The sequence below is a fragment of the Cajanus cajan genome, chromosome 8 (genome assembly GCF_000230855.2).
Source record: "Cajanus cajan strain Asha chromosome 8, NIPB_CcT2T_4, whole genome shotgun sequence".
Taxonomy (NCBI): domain Eukaryota; kingdom Viridiplantae; phylum Streptophyta; class Magnoliopsida; order Fabales; family Fabaceae; genus Cajanus; species Cajanus cajan.
This window is the reverse complement of record NC_138524.1, coordinates 49,845,290-49,858,964: the sequence shown is the minus strand read 5'-3', so window position 1 is coordinate 49,858,964 and position 13,675 is coordinate 49,845,290. Positions and strand designations below refer to the sequence as shown.

At 36.7% G+C, this 13,675-nt stretch overlaps 1 protein-coding gene across 1 annotated transcript; it reads left to right on the top strand.

The window, feature by feature from the left end:
- The first annotated feature begins 4,922 nt into the window (after positions 1-4,922).
- Positions 4,923-8,903, top strand: LOC109791228 (uncharacterized). The gene is made up of 5 exons (XM_020350497.3): positions 4,923-6,099; positions 6,699-6,783; positions 6,856-6,961; positions 7,472-8,224; positions 8,648-8,903. The coding sequence occupies exons 1-5, from the start codon at positions 5,958-5,960 to the stop codon at positions 8,654-8,656; spliced, it is 1,095 nt and encodes a 364-aa protein (XP_020206086.2). The 5' UTR covers positions 4,923-5,957; the 3' UTR covers positions 8,657-8,903.
- Positions 8,904-13,675: the final 4,772 nt, after the last annotated feature.

The following is a 13,675-nucleotide window of genomic DNA, read 5'->3' as shown; positions in this document are numbered from 1 at the left end:
GTCATATTCATCAGGATCCAATGGTTTAGAGGCCGCTGATGCAAACTAGAAGAAAATATGATGACATAACTCATAAGCCTTTTTCAATTCAGTGGTAAACAACAAATGTTAATAATATACCTTGAAATCAATTTGCATTGGAAAGTTCAATGAGCATAGCAGAGGAAGACCTTTCTTAGTGAAGAAAAGAACCAGATATCCATTAAAAATGTCCATATCACATAGGCTCATATCTATATCAGGAAGGATGATATTCTGAGCGCAATATAAGCATAAAAAGGGTGATCTTGCATTTGAGAATGTCAATGCTAATGCCCTGTATTGGAGGTCATTTTTAATGTGGGCTTAATCATATTTATCCTGACTCACTGTCTCATTGTTTTAAACTATACCTAATTTCTCAAATATGTTATGGAGGCATATAATATTTTTCCTGATATTGATTCTACTGCTACAGTTTGTTTCATATGTATGCTTCCTATTTCAATAGTATTTTGTTATTTTCTTATAAACTTTCTCTGCTACATAGGAACTGGCTTTATATTGTTATATCTTTTATTCAAGTGTTTATATTGTCTTAATGATTATGGCATTTTAACTTACTGCTACAACTATTAATTACTATCCTGCAGCTTGGCATTTGTCTAAATTATTCAAGTGTTTATATTATTCAAGTGTTTATATTGATTATGACTTAGACCCTTGAGCTGACACTTCCATATGGATGGACTCACTTCCATATGAATTAATTAAGGTCCTGTCAAAATTGAAAGATGATGCAGCAACAGCAGACAAAAAACTTTAATAGATTATAGATGAACAATTGATTATTTAGTAGTGTTTAATTCTTTTAAAATAACAGTTTTGGAAAGTAAATCAATTTCAAAGAAAAAATACGAAATGAGGAGAAAAATGAAGTCTGCTACCTTGGTAGCCAAGTGCAAGCTTGCCTCCAATAAGCTAGGGCTAGAAGATGTGTCCAAGGTAGTACGAACTGCAGATACTAGCTGGGCCTATATTTAGTACAGTTTCAGTTATTCTAGTGATTCAAAAAACTCATAATCTACTTAACCATAAAACAACACATATTGTAAAGGACCTTGTAACAAATAGATATGTGAATTAATTAAATGATCTTAATAGAAAAAAAAAAAGAAGAAAAAAGTATCCTCCATTAACTAAATAATTGAGATCTTGGCATGGAAAACAATTTGGCACATCTTGTCAAATACCTGATACTGTTCCAGAAGAAGATGCCCAGGAAGCTCAGGGTCGGTTGCTTTTTCAAACTGTTAATCAAAATTCACATACAAGAACAAATTAATAAATCTTCATCAGTAGGGAGATGATATGATTAAGATACATCATGCAGTCAATACACAACAAAAAACTAAGCAGAAAATATATATGGAATAGTATATTTCAACATGAAGTCTAGATAATTAATAGAAGTGATTGAGCTCTTCAACACTTAGTTGAACATTTTAGCTCAGCTTTTTGTTAGCTCTCTGTTGTAGTATATCTCAACTCAACTGTTAGTGCTCTAGCTGATGCCAGCTGTCGAGTTAGATATAAATTGTTGTCTCTGTCATATAGTTAGTTTCTCATAACAGTCATCAGTTCTGTCTATATATACTCCAGTTGAAATCAGATTGTAATTGTATTGAATACAAAATTTATCTGAGACTCTAAACTTTCTTATTCTCTATCTCTTTCTTCCAATTTCTCACCTATACTAAAACCTTATAGTCAATGTGTGGCAGGGGTAGGGGTGGCTAGCAATCCATTAATCTACCATCCATCCAATTCATCCCCAAGAAATTCCACCAAATCCATCCATTATACAATATAATATTGGCCCAACTAGTTTTGGAAATGTTGCAAGTGAGCCTGTTGGTCGCATGTAGACTACATCTCACTAACAGCGTACAATTGAAAATGATCAGAAGTCTGAGCATTCAAGGGGATCAGTACTTTATGTAAGTTTTGGAAGCCAAACCAGGCTCCCTCATGCTCAACTTGTTGAACTGGCTCATGGGCTTGAACATTGTGGTCATAGTTTCATAGTTTGAGCAGAAACTCTTATCTATCTATTCAATTCATTTCTTCTATTTATCAGTTAGGAACCCATAATTGACTTATGCATAAAAACCACCCCTCTAGAAATGTAAAACCATAATTTCTGACGAAAATAGAGAAAGAGAAACGCGAGTGCAATACCAAATGAATCCCCGACATGATTTTGAAATTGAAACTCTCCTAGCAAATTTCGTTGTCCGATTCGAAGCTACAGGGACAACACAACCATCTGCAAAATTCAGGAGAATAGGAAATGATAGCTTAGACAGAAACAAATTGACTTAGACATAAACAAATTGTATATGAAATCCTAATCTAAGATCAATTGAATGCATACATTTCCCGCGTGCAGGTTTCGTAACCTAGGTTTTGATTCTCATTAGAGAATGGCAAATTGTGAGTATGAGTCGAAGAAAACAGAACAGATTTAATGCACTTGGATGATTGAAAACTCACCATGAATGGATTAATCGAGTAGAAAAGAGAAGCTCCTCACGAACAGTAATAATAGAGACAAAAGAGCAAACAAAGGAGCTTGAACAGTAATATTGCGGTCGTTTAGGTTGATAATTTTGAACTAAAATTGTAAAGGTGAGGGTGAGATGAAGAAGGCGAAGAGAGGATGAACAAACCTTGTGTTCGAGGTGCTGAAGCACATGGACGCGCGGAAGCTGGGGATGGCGGGTTCGTGAGGCTTTTCGTGAACTAGAAATTGTTTTTTTTTTATTTCTTTTAAATTGATTTTATAAGTTTTTTTTTTAATTTCATAAAAGAACTAAGGCACGTATGATTAATTAAATAAAAAATTATTGAACGTTCTAGCGGTTTTAAACTGCCAGAAAGTGTCAACACTGTAATGATTATCATTCCTGCGGTTTAAAACCGCCAGAAAGTGTCGATAATTTGTAGCATTTGTCATCCTTTCCACAAATGTAACATATTTTGGCGGTTTATGGAAACCGCCAGAAAAAAACCGCCAATAATTACCTATTTTTTTGTAGTGTATCCTTTTGTTTTTCAAGTTCTATAAAGTGTTTCTTTCGTAAGTTCGTCACATACCTTTTAGTTAAATTTAATATTATGTTTCTTAATTAATCTTTGCATCATTACTTTTAATTTTTCTGTTTTAAATTATTCTCATTAGTGGAAAATCTGTCTTTTACGTCACCTCTTTGTCGTCGGACATACCAAAAATCGACGTAAAAAAGATGCGGTGACATTTTTGTAATTTTTGTGAACTCTTTTATGTCGGACTTAATAGAGGTTCGACGTAAATTTTAAAATCTACGTCGGATGTATCTTGTGTCCAATGTAGATTTTACATTTTACGTCAAACCTCTATTATATCCGACGTAAAAAAGGTTTGTATATACGCACACATTGCAGGCAAAGGTGCTTGACCAACATGAAAAAGAAACAAAGTTGAAGAATTGGATCAGTGATGTGAATTTCACTGCCAAGGCCAACTTCAAAACCCGTTGATGAAGACTTGTATAAGATCTCACCAGGGCTTCTTTATGCCAAAGCTAAAAAGTTCCAACCCCACACACACCTTTTACTTCTCTCTTCCCGCGCGCGCTATTTGTAAACAAGAGTAAAAATCCTGAGTTTCTTCTGCACCCTCTAGTGTCTTTTGCACGTTTCTCACTAGCATCCTGAGTTTCTGACTAGCATCCTGACTTGCATTAGGCGCGCGTTTGAGGTTAGTTTCAAAAATCCTTACTTGCATTAGTTAATTTGTTAATTTTGCATCTGGAACGACCCGTTCTGCAATCAAAACGGTCCGTTTTGCTTGTAGTCATTGTGTGTTAATTTTCCATCTGGAATGGGCCGTTCTGCAACTAGAACGGGCCATTCCAGATGGACAATTAACACACAATGACTGCAAGCAAAACGAGTCGTTCTAGTTACAGAACAGGCCGTTCCAGATGCATTAAATTTGTGCCATCACAATTTTATGTCGGTTCTTGACAATGCCTGACGTAAATTTACGTTGGCCATTACAACCGACGTAAATTTACGTCTCCAGCATCGATGTTGAAGTTTTTTTCGATGTAAAAATCTTAAAATAACAGACGTAAAATACACATTATGTACTAGTGTCTACTGTTAATCCGTAGTCATAATTAAATTAAATTAAGAACAACTCAAGATTTATCAAACATAATTATAATTTACAATTTTAATTAGAAACCGTTTTCAATAATTTTATTTTTGTCATTTATCTTGATATAAATATATATATATATATATATATATATATATATCCACCACGTTGTTTTGTGTTTAATCGATTTCAAATTATGAAAAAATCACTAATAAATTTATTTATAGGTTTGACTAAACTTAAGGAAAAGTTTTTCTTTTTTAATGATCAACAAAATGCTGTATTTTGTTTTATTGTTGGGAATTTTCACTGGTAGAAAAAGACTTTTAAGATCAATTATTTTTTATTTTTAAAATCAGTTATAGAATGGACATTAAAAGAGATGATCTTAAAAGGTGAACTTTTAGGATCGATTATCAAATAATCGATTTTAAAAGTCAACTTTTAAATATCGTAACGAGTGTGATGACATGGCTTCTCGAAGAGCTTACAAGTGTCAAAGAGTTTTTTTTTTTGCAATGCCGAAGTAATAGTAGTCGTGGTTGCGACCATTGGGGTTGGGGACATCAAGGTTGAGGATCCGACACTCCTAGTGGGACTTCTCACGAAGGAGTTTGTTGATCTCGTCATTGATGTCACGAAGTTGGTACTCCTTGAGGCCCTCATTTTAGGTCTCTACTACTTTGCACCCTATCTCGCACATGATTTGTTAGTGGCATTGGTTGACTTCTTCTTCTCCTGTGCCTTCATACTAATGAACCATTGATTGTGCCTTCTCCTCATTTCAAGCCATCTTCTTCAGGAATGAAACCAAGCGGAATTAGGTTTTTTTATTTTATTGCATGGGTTTGGGATTTGGATGAGATGAGATAAGGGGGAGTGAGGGAGATCAAGAGAGACAACAAACAAGAAGGCACGAGCAGATACAAGGGGGAGTGCATTTCATTCATACTTATGGGACTTTTAAGATTGATTAAATTTTAACATATCTTAAAAGTACTTTGATGATCAATTCTTTTATAACTGATCTTAAAAGATATGTCTAATACAACTTTTAAGATTGGATATATAAAAGGACCAATCTTATATACCACTTTTAAGATCAGTTCTTTTATACACATGTTCTTAAAAATTGTATCAAACATACCTTTTAAGATCGATCATAGAATAATCAATCTTGAAAGTACTTTTAAGATCAATTATAATTTAATCAATCTTAAAATAGTCACATTATTTATTAAATTGTCACTGAATCACTTTTAAAATTAATTCTCTTTTAATCGATCTTAAAATCTCAATTTTAAAATTAATTTGTACACTAGTGTTTATCTTCCATCTAATTATATATACACAATATTAAAGATACGCTTCTAAATATTTTTATCATCAAAGATTCGAACCCATAAATTATTAATTCACAAAAGAATCGGGTATAATCATAAATTAATATCTTTGTTATCAAGGTCATGTAACATAATGTAATGTGTTCCATCATCTACATATACTAGAGCAATAAAACGAAATAGTCAAATAGGTAGCCGGCTAGAGCTCCACATGGCACAAATTCCTCTTGTGAGAAATTATAAAATTATGAAATTCTTTTTGTCGTTTCCAACACTAAGCATCGGTGGAGCACAAGAAATAGAATCTAGAAATTGGAGCAAGGTAGTGTGAGGGAATTGTAGAGGAATATTAGAAGGGTAGAAATAGAATGATTGGTTATTAATTGTTATGATTAGAGATCGAATTGCATTAGTTGAGGCTGAGCAACATGAAAGGGCGCATGGAGCGAGACGAGGACCTAACCCTTTTCAGGGAATTGCGGAAGCGCCAGAATGAACGCATTTCTAGCCTTTTGCATTGTGTTAATTCTGAAGAGTTTGAATGCACCACTAACACCCACACTGATACTGGTAGCTACTCATCAATCACAATTCATAAATTCTGCCTTTTTCTTAGATTTCTAGTTTTTTTTTTTTTTTTTTTTTTTTTTTTTTTTTTCTGTTTAAGAGAAGAAAAATCTATGCACATACTGAAATGATCGTATAACATAAGATCAGTAGAATATTGTTTGGTATGAATGAAGAATATGAGTAGGAAAAAGTTCTCTGAAAAAATAGCTTGTTTTTATAATTAAACTTGAATATTCTTAGTTAAAAGTAAACATTTTTTTTATTGTGTTTTCTTTTAGAAAATATATGTAGTATTTTTAACCTTTTTATCAAAATTTATATTTAAATTTTCTTTTGGTCTGATTATGTATTATATATCTTTTTCAACTTAAATATATTCTCTTATATATAATTATTTTTTTCATTTTAATTTAATATCTGTTCAAAGTACATGATTCTCTGGAAATTAATAATATTTTGTTCCATATACATAAATGGCTCTTTTTTTTTTTTTTTTTAATTTCTAATTTTCCTTACAGTTATCAAATTCATTTTTCTCTACAATTTGGCTCAGGGTCAGTGCTTAGTACTAACGAAAGGAAGAAAATATATTATTTCAGGAAATTTTTCACTTTATAGAATTCAGTCAGGGAAGAAAGAAAATGGACTTGAGTTTCTGGAAACAAACAAAAATGACTATGATTGGTAAGTTTTTGTGAATGATTATTTGATTTCTCATATAAAGATAATAACTTAGTCAGTGCATGTGCCAAAAAGGTTGAAAACACCACCTGCTACTCCTCTGTTTCCATCCCTTGAAATGGAACCTGGTCCTCAACTTGTCGTTCAAAAGGAGATACCAATTTCTCAGCCCATCTCAAGAGTACGTAACTGAACTTTTATGTTAATTTCCAAATAATCAGCACAGAAACTACTTGATTTATACACATAACATGCAAATCTCTTTTTTGTTCTGCTTCATTATACCTTTCATTATGTGATCATTCTTCCTTCACTTTGTATATTCCCCTAAGAATTTCCACCGAACAAGCAATTCAATCCACACATATTGTTTTAACTTAATTGTCTTGAATACAGTTGTGTTAAATATTTTGAAGAAAAAATTTAGTGACACTTAATGTTTCTAACTATCATATTTAAACTTGATCAATAGGATTGTTTCTGGTGAAATATACACATGATTTAAAAAAAAAATATAAACTAAGAATTTATGGCATAAGTATTATGCCAAATATTTATATCAAAATCTTACTAATATTTATTATTTTCTTGAACTACTATTTGTGTACTTTTTTGTTCATCTATTCTAGTTTGTGTTGTGTGTTCTTCTAGAGTTCAAATTGATGTCACAAAGGTTGGTTTTGCCACACAGTTTGCACGGAGTGATGTGGAAGTACCAAAGCCCAAACCAATTGATGTCAAAACAAACTATGCAAACTCAACCAAACCAAGGCTTTCAACAAGGTCAATGACCCCAAGTCACACAAGGCAAAGACCAAGCATAATCAAGAACACAAATGAACAACAAAAAAGAACTCCCCCTACCATTACCAACAAGATCACTAAACATGATGCAACCAAAATTGAACATGATGCAGGCACCAACACAAAATCCACTCCCCAAAAGCAACCCAACAATGCTGATTTCCTTGCTTTGAACATCAAGAAAAGCACAGAAACAAACGAGTCACAAAAAAAGGCAAGAGCTAGAGGGGTTTCTCCATCTATTAGGTCAAGGGTTGTGCTTGTAAGTAGCATGGTAGAACTCTCAAATGAGGCACCACCAAATCTAAGGACGGATCAGAGGTCAAGTTCTACCACTCGAGGACGAAGCACAATTCGATCTTCTACAGTTTTAGGGTTTCAAAATAGGGATCCTACTCCAAAAGCATGTAGGGCATCAAGGTCACCATCACCAAGCATGGCTAGTGGTGGTTGGAACCAGTTAGAAAGGACTCAGAAAAATTTGAGGGCACAAAAAGAAACATTCACTCTAGCAGCGGGTGCTAATGAAGGTAGAGCACCTTTTAAGGGAAGTAAGATGGTGGAGAAAGTAGTGAATGCTAGAAAATCTAGTTTGAATCAAACGGATAAAGAAACCAAAGCAAAAGCTTTCAAATATAGGGTATGATTCTTCCTTCCTTTCTTAATTATCTTATTAAAGAGTATGTTTGCATAATCTTTTTCTAACACCTTACCCAAAAAGAAAAAAAAAGGTTTTACATTACTTTATACATAAATTAATTTGCAAAACTTTTTTCTTATTAACTTATTCAAAAAAATTTATTTTATTTTATACATAAATTCATTTAACTAAAAAATTTATTTTAAATTTTATTATTTTTTAAATATATTTTTAGAGAAGTTTATCTAAATATGTCATAAGTAAAGAAGTGTAGGAAATAGAAACTCCCTAATTCATTTAATTGCTACAAAAATCATAAGTAAAGAAGTGTAGGAAATAGAAACTACCTAATTCACTTAATTGCTACAAAAAGGTTAAACCAAACCCTAATTCTCTTATATGTTGTTTGATGATATGACACAGGAAAAATGAAAAGAGAAACGGTTGCACAAGGCTAGTCCAGCAATGGTCACACTAGAGTTTTTTGCTGCTGTGTGTTCATATAAAAATGACGAGCTAGTAGACTAGTAGTGGCAAGGGAATCTTCTGTCAAAAAAAAAAATGTTAAAACGTCTTTGTTGTAACAAAATGAGACATCATGAAAGTACTACGTAGGAGAACATTGGGAAAACTTGATTCGACCACCCAGAGTAACTTATATCCTGAATTAATTAACGTTTACCAGTTATTTTTTTTTTTAAAATTTTTTGGTGAATTTTCTACCAGTTATTTCAACACCGAGACAATATTATTAAGGCATAATATCAATTGAAATTTTCGAGAATGAGCTTAATTGTGTAATAATCGATATTGAGCTATTCTGTTTAAATTTAAAAAGAAAAACGGTTATAATAAAAGTGCACTTTAAAAAAAATAGCTGTTAATTTAAGAAGCAACATGGGTATGTTTGTTTAAAATTTTTAAAAAAATTAAAAATATTTTTTAAAAATATTTTTAAGAGATAGGAATTACATTTTTAAAAAAAGTTAAAAAAATACTAAATAAATAGTTTGTACAAACACGTCCAAAACTTTTTTTTTCTTATTTTATTAAAAATAAATAAGCTACGAAAAAAAAGGAAATATATCCATTTCGTAGATCGTTGGTTCAATAGAAGTAATATTAATAACCATTTGAACTATGTGTACGAGATACTCAATTATTCTTAAAGGATATTTTTCATGAATGATAGAGGCATTGCAAAGGATGGGGCGTATTTAAAGAAAATGGATTATTAGAGTCTAATATAACTTTACGAAACCTTTCCTTCACAACGAGGAATAAACATCTGGAGTACAAAAAGTATACAAGATAAAATTTGAATTGATTCCTTTACAATTTTTAGTCTAATTTAATTTTATAAAATTAATTTATAAAATATTTTTTTTTTACTTAATATATCTATTTGTAGATGTGAGATCTTCAACAAACTATCACGTCAAAACTGCTTAAAGGTGTGGCTCAAACATTTCTTATTGCTCTTAATGAGCAGGCGGTGATGGGAGGCTTTATTCACTTGTTTTGCAGATCGATTTTCAAGACCTTGCTTAGAATACCCACACTGTTCTTATTCAAATATATAGTCTGTATATTGTGGAGTAACTACTAATATGAATGCTGAGATGCAAGGAATATATAATGGTCTTTGCATTGCTTGATCAAGGGGAATATGGAACTTGGTTTGTGAATCAGATTCCAATTCTACTTTTGGATTTAATCACAAACGGGATAGCCATATATAACTCATCTTCTTGTTCATTTGGTGGACAAAATACATACCTACATGTGGCAGATGGTATAGCTAGAAAGGGAGATCGGTTTCAAGAAAATTTAGCTATTTTTAATGATTGCCTTCAGGATCTATTTTATTAGACTATAATGTCCTATAGTTAATTTCAGCTTTATTAGTTACTCCTTTCATGTATAAATACCAGTTTCTGACTTCTTGGTACACAGATTGAGAATCATTCTTCTCAAGTTGATTTTTTCTTCTCCATACTTTCTCAAGTCTAATATGGTATCAGTGAATACACTCTAATTCATTTCTTTTTCCTTCTTCCTTGTTTCCGCCATGGAAGATCTCTCTAATCCTTTTTTCCTCCATCATTCTGATGGTCCTGACATTGCTTTGGTTTCTCAACCTCTAACTGATTCCAATTACAATACCTGGAATCGTGCCATGATCGTTGCTCTCTCCGTATAGAGTAAACTTGGGTTCGTTGATGGTTCCATTCCTCGCCCACCAAATGGTGATCCTCAACTAAGCGCTTGGCTTCAGTGTAACAACATTGTCATCTCGTGGTTGTATATAACTCTATTTCTAAGGATATCGTTACTAGCTTGTTGTATTCTTTTTCAGCTTCTGAGATTTGGCAAGACCTGAAAGATCGCTTCCAATAGAAGAATGGCCCTCGAATTTATCAGCTTCGCAAGGAATTGATGAGTCTTTTTCAAGGTACTGTGTTCCTGCGTAGAAACACTCTTCCTGATGATCTTCAAGTCCTCGGAGCCGACCGAATACTGTCTCTGATGGGTGAGGAGGCTACCTGCAAAGGCACTCCGACGATGAAGTAAGTATTCGGTACAGAGCAGTATATGCTTTTATATGGAATAAATCATACCTCATTTATGTCCCATCACCTGCGTATTTATAGTGACATGTTTGGGCTTGGTGGGCCTTCTGTCTGGGGGAATGGGTAATACCTTGATTAACCTTAATCTCTCTTAATCAGGTGGAATAATTCCTGTGTAATGGACGTGTTAACCTGGCATGTATAGACTTATCCTTCTCTTGGGTATTCAGCCAAGCTCGAGGCCGAAGGGGGTACTCGGTCAAGTCTGAGGCCGAAAGGATATTCGGTCAAACTTGAGGCCGAAGGGGTATTCGGACGAGCTTGAGGCCGAAAGGGTGTTCGTCTAGGCTAGGTTTATGACGGGGTATTCGGCCTATCTTGGGGCCGAAGGGGTATTCGGCTTAGCTTGGGTCCGAAGGGGTGTTCGGCCAGGCTCAATGCTGAGAGGTAACCTGAGTGTCCTTCCTAGGCGCTTGTCTTGTCGGGGTTCTTTCTTCGTGTTAGAGGAGTATTCAGCTATTCCTAAGCCCGGGGACGTCTTCGGCCAGGTCAAAGCCGAGGGGGTATCGTGTGGAAATTGTCGTTCGTTTTAGTGTCCCTCTCGGCCTAGTTTCTGACCGAGGGGGTGTTTACTGCTACACTGCCCCCCAAGCCCAAGGATGAAAGACGAAGGGGTTTGAGTGTGGCATTGGTGAGTTCTAGGGTTTCCGTACACGTCTCGGGGGGTGTGCCCGTTGCATGCGTGCTCGCCCTAGGGTTTCGAGCCCTACCAAGGCGTCTTTTCGTTCCCCAAGAGCATTAATGAGGGGCTTTTGGGATGCCCGTGGTTTTCCTATATATAGGGGGCAAGGCTGAAGCTTAAATTTGTGCTTCCTTCGTACTGAGTACTCTGACCCGACACCCTCACCGTTTTGCAAACCGAGTGCTCACTGTAAAGGTAGGTTTCAGCTCTTCTTTTCATGGCAGCCGAAACTATTAATTTATCTTCAGGGTCTTCGTCTAGTGCTGGAGTCCCGGCTCATAATGCCGATGCCGAGATCTTGGCTTTCAATGCCGAAGTCGAGATCTTGGGGGGTTCTCCTCGGCTGGAGACTATCGGTAGTGGTGAATCGGCGAGTTCTTCATCTGGGTCGGATATTCCAAATGCCGAGATGAGTCCTTGGGCTTATAGGCAGAAATTCCCACCGTGTGAAGTTCCAGGGTATGAGTGGGTCGACGGGGAGGTCGAGGCATATTTCTCGCGTTTTCATGAGAAGAGTTCCGTGGAGCACCTTGTCAGCGCTTGTGCGTTGGCTCGGTGGGAGGACGTGGACCCCTATCCGGTGAAGTTGCGTCGGTGTCGGGCCGAGGGCCCTGGGGGGCTGGACCTGGTGTTTCTTGCGAAGCAAGAGGGTCAGGAGGACTATTTTTATATGTACGAGTGTTTTTTCCGGGAACTCGGGGTGTCTCTTCTGTTGGATGACTTCCAAATGGGGGTACTTCGGGTGTTGACCGTTGCGCCGACCTAGTTGCACCCGAACGGGTGGGCGTACATGCAGGCGTTTCGGGTCCTTTGTAAATACCATTACATAGAGCCTAGCGTAGGTTTATTTTTGCATTATTTTTGTACTCGTCCGTCCAATAAGTCAGTTAAATGGCTGTCTCTGATTAGGCATGCCGACCGGCCACTTATGAGGCCTTTTACTTCGTCTTTTAAGGGGTTCAAATCGGGGTTTGTTAAGGTAATGATAGACCCCATAGTCGACCAAAATTATTTTTATGATGCCGCTCGGAAACCCCTCTTTCCTTTTTATTGGACAATGCAGCCTCGAAAATATGATGAGTTTCCGTTGGAGATGATGACCGAGGCCGAGGTTGCGGCCTCAAACCTTCTGAACGGATTACCTCAGAAAATCCCGACTCGGTTTCTAGTGCTGTTGCCCAAATCACTTCGACCTCGCTTTGAATTGGAGGGTATGTATGTGTGTTTTTCGTTGATTGGTCTTGTTAAGTTGATGTGTGACTTTTTGCCTTTTGCAGGTTGGATGGCTCAGCAAGGTCTAGGTCTCTCTTATCGGCAGGCAATGAGGAGTCGAGCGCCAGCCGGGACCTCTACCGATGACCATAGAAGCGTGGCCATCGATCAGTAGCCGAACACCATGGCCGCTCCTCGGCCAACTCCTCCGGTCATCGCCCTTCATGATCCTTCGGGAAAAAAGAAAAGGGACAAGGGCAAGAGGAAAATGGATGCGCCTGCAACGGAAACGAATCGGCCCAAGCAGCGCAGGGCAGAGGCTCCTTCCACGGATTTGGCCATCCCTTCAACCATCGTTGCGAAGGATTCTTTCTGAAGAGATTCGGCCGGCCCGAATGATGTCTTCGGATCTACTTTCAGAGCAGGGGCACCGTATGCTTGACTCTGCCAGCCCTTCGGCTCAGTGGGCCATGGCCTGTGAGTTGCAAATTAGGGCGACGACCATACTTCGGAAATTGGCCTTAGAGCCCATGGCCGATGTGCATAACCTTCGCAAAAATTTGGAGGAAACCAAGGCGGCCTTTCAACAGTCGGTCGAGGCACATGAGGCCACGTCGAATGAGAAGTTTGCTTTGGAGGCCGAAGTGGTTAGGCTGAAGGAGGCTCTGGGTGAGATGGAGGGCCGAGCCCTTGCGACGGAGGAGGCCGAACAGATGAGGGTCCGGGAAGTGCAAGAGATCACTGCCCGGGAAGAACAGGCTAAGGCCGATGCCAAGGCTCCCCTCGCTGCTTTCCGGAGTGAGTGTGAAAACAAAATAATCAAAGAGCATGAGGACGATTTTTGGCATGCCGTCCGGCAAGCAACTCATTTCGGAACCTTTCCCGTCGGCTTCTCCTTTGAGTTAAGCAAAGATTTTTTCCAAG

What these genes read in the sequence shown, in the direction of transcription:
- LOC109791228 (XM_020350497.3), top strand. Translation starts at nt 5,958, where the DNA reads ATGAAAGGGCGCATGGAGCGAGACGAGGACCTAACCCTTTTCAGGGAA. An exon ending in TAACACCCACACTGATACTG is followed by an intron (nt 6,100 to 6,698) that starts GTAGCTACTCAT and finishes ATATTATTTCAG; the next exon opens with GAAATTTTTCACTTTATAGA. An exon ending in TTTCTCAGCCCATCTCAAGA is followed by an intron (nt 6,962 to 7,471) that starts GTACGTAACTGA and finishes TTTGCCACACAG; the next exon opens with TTTGCACGGAGTGATGTGGA.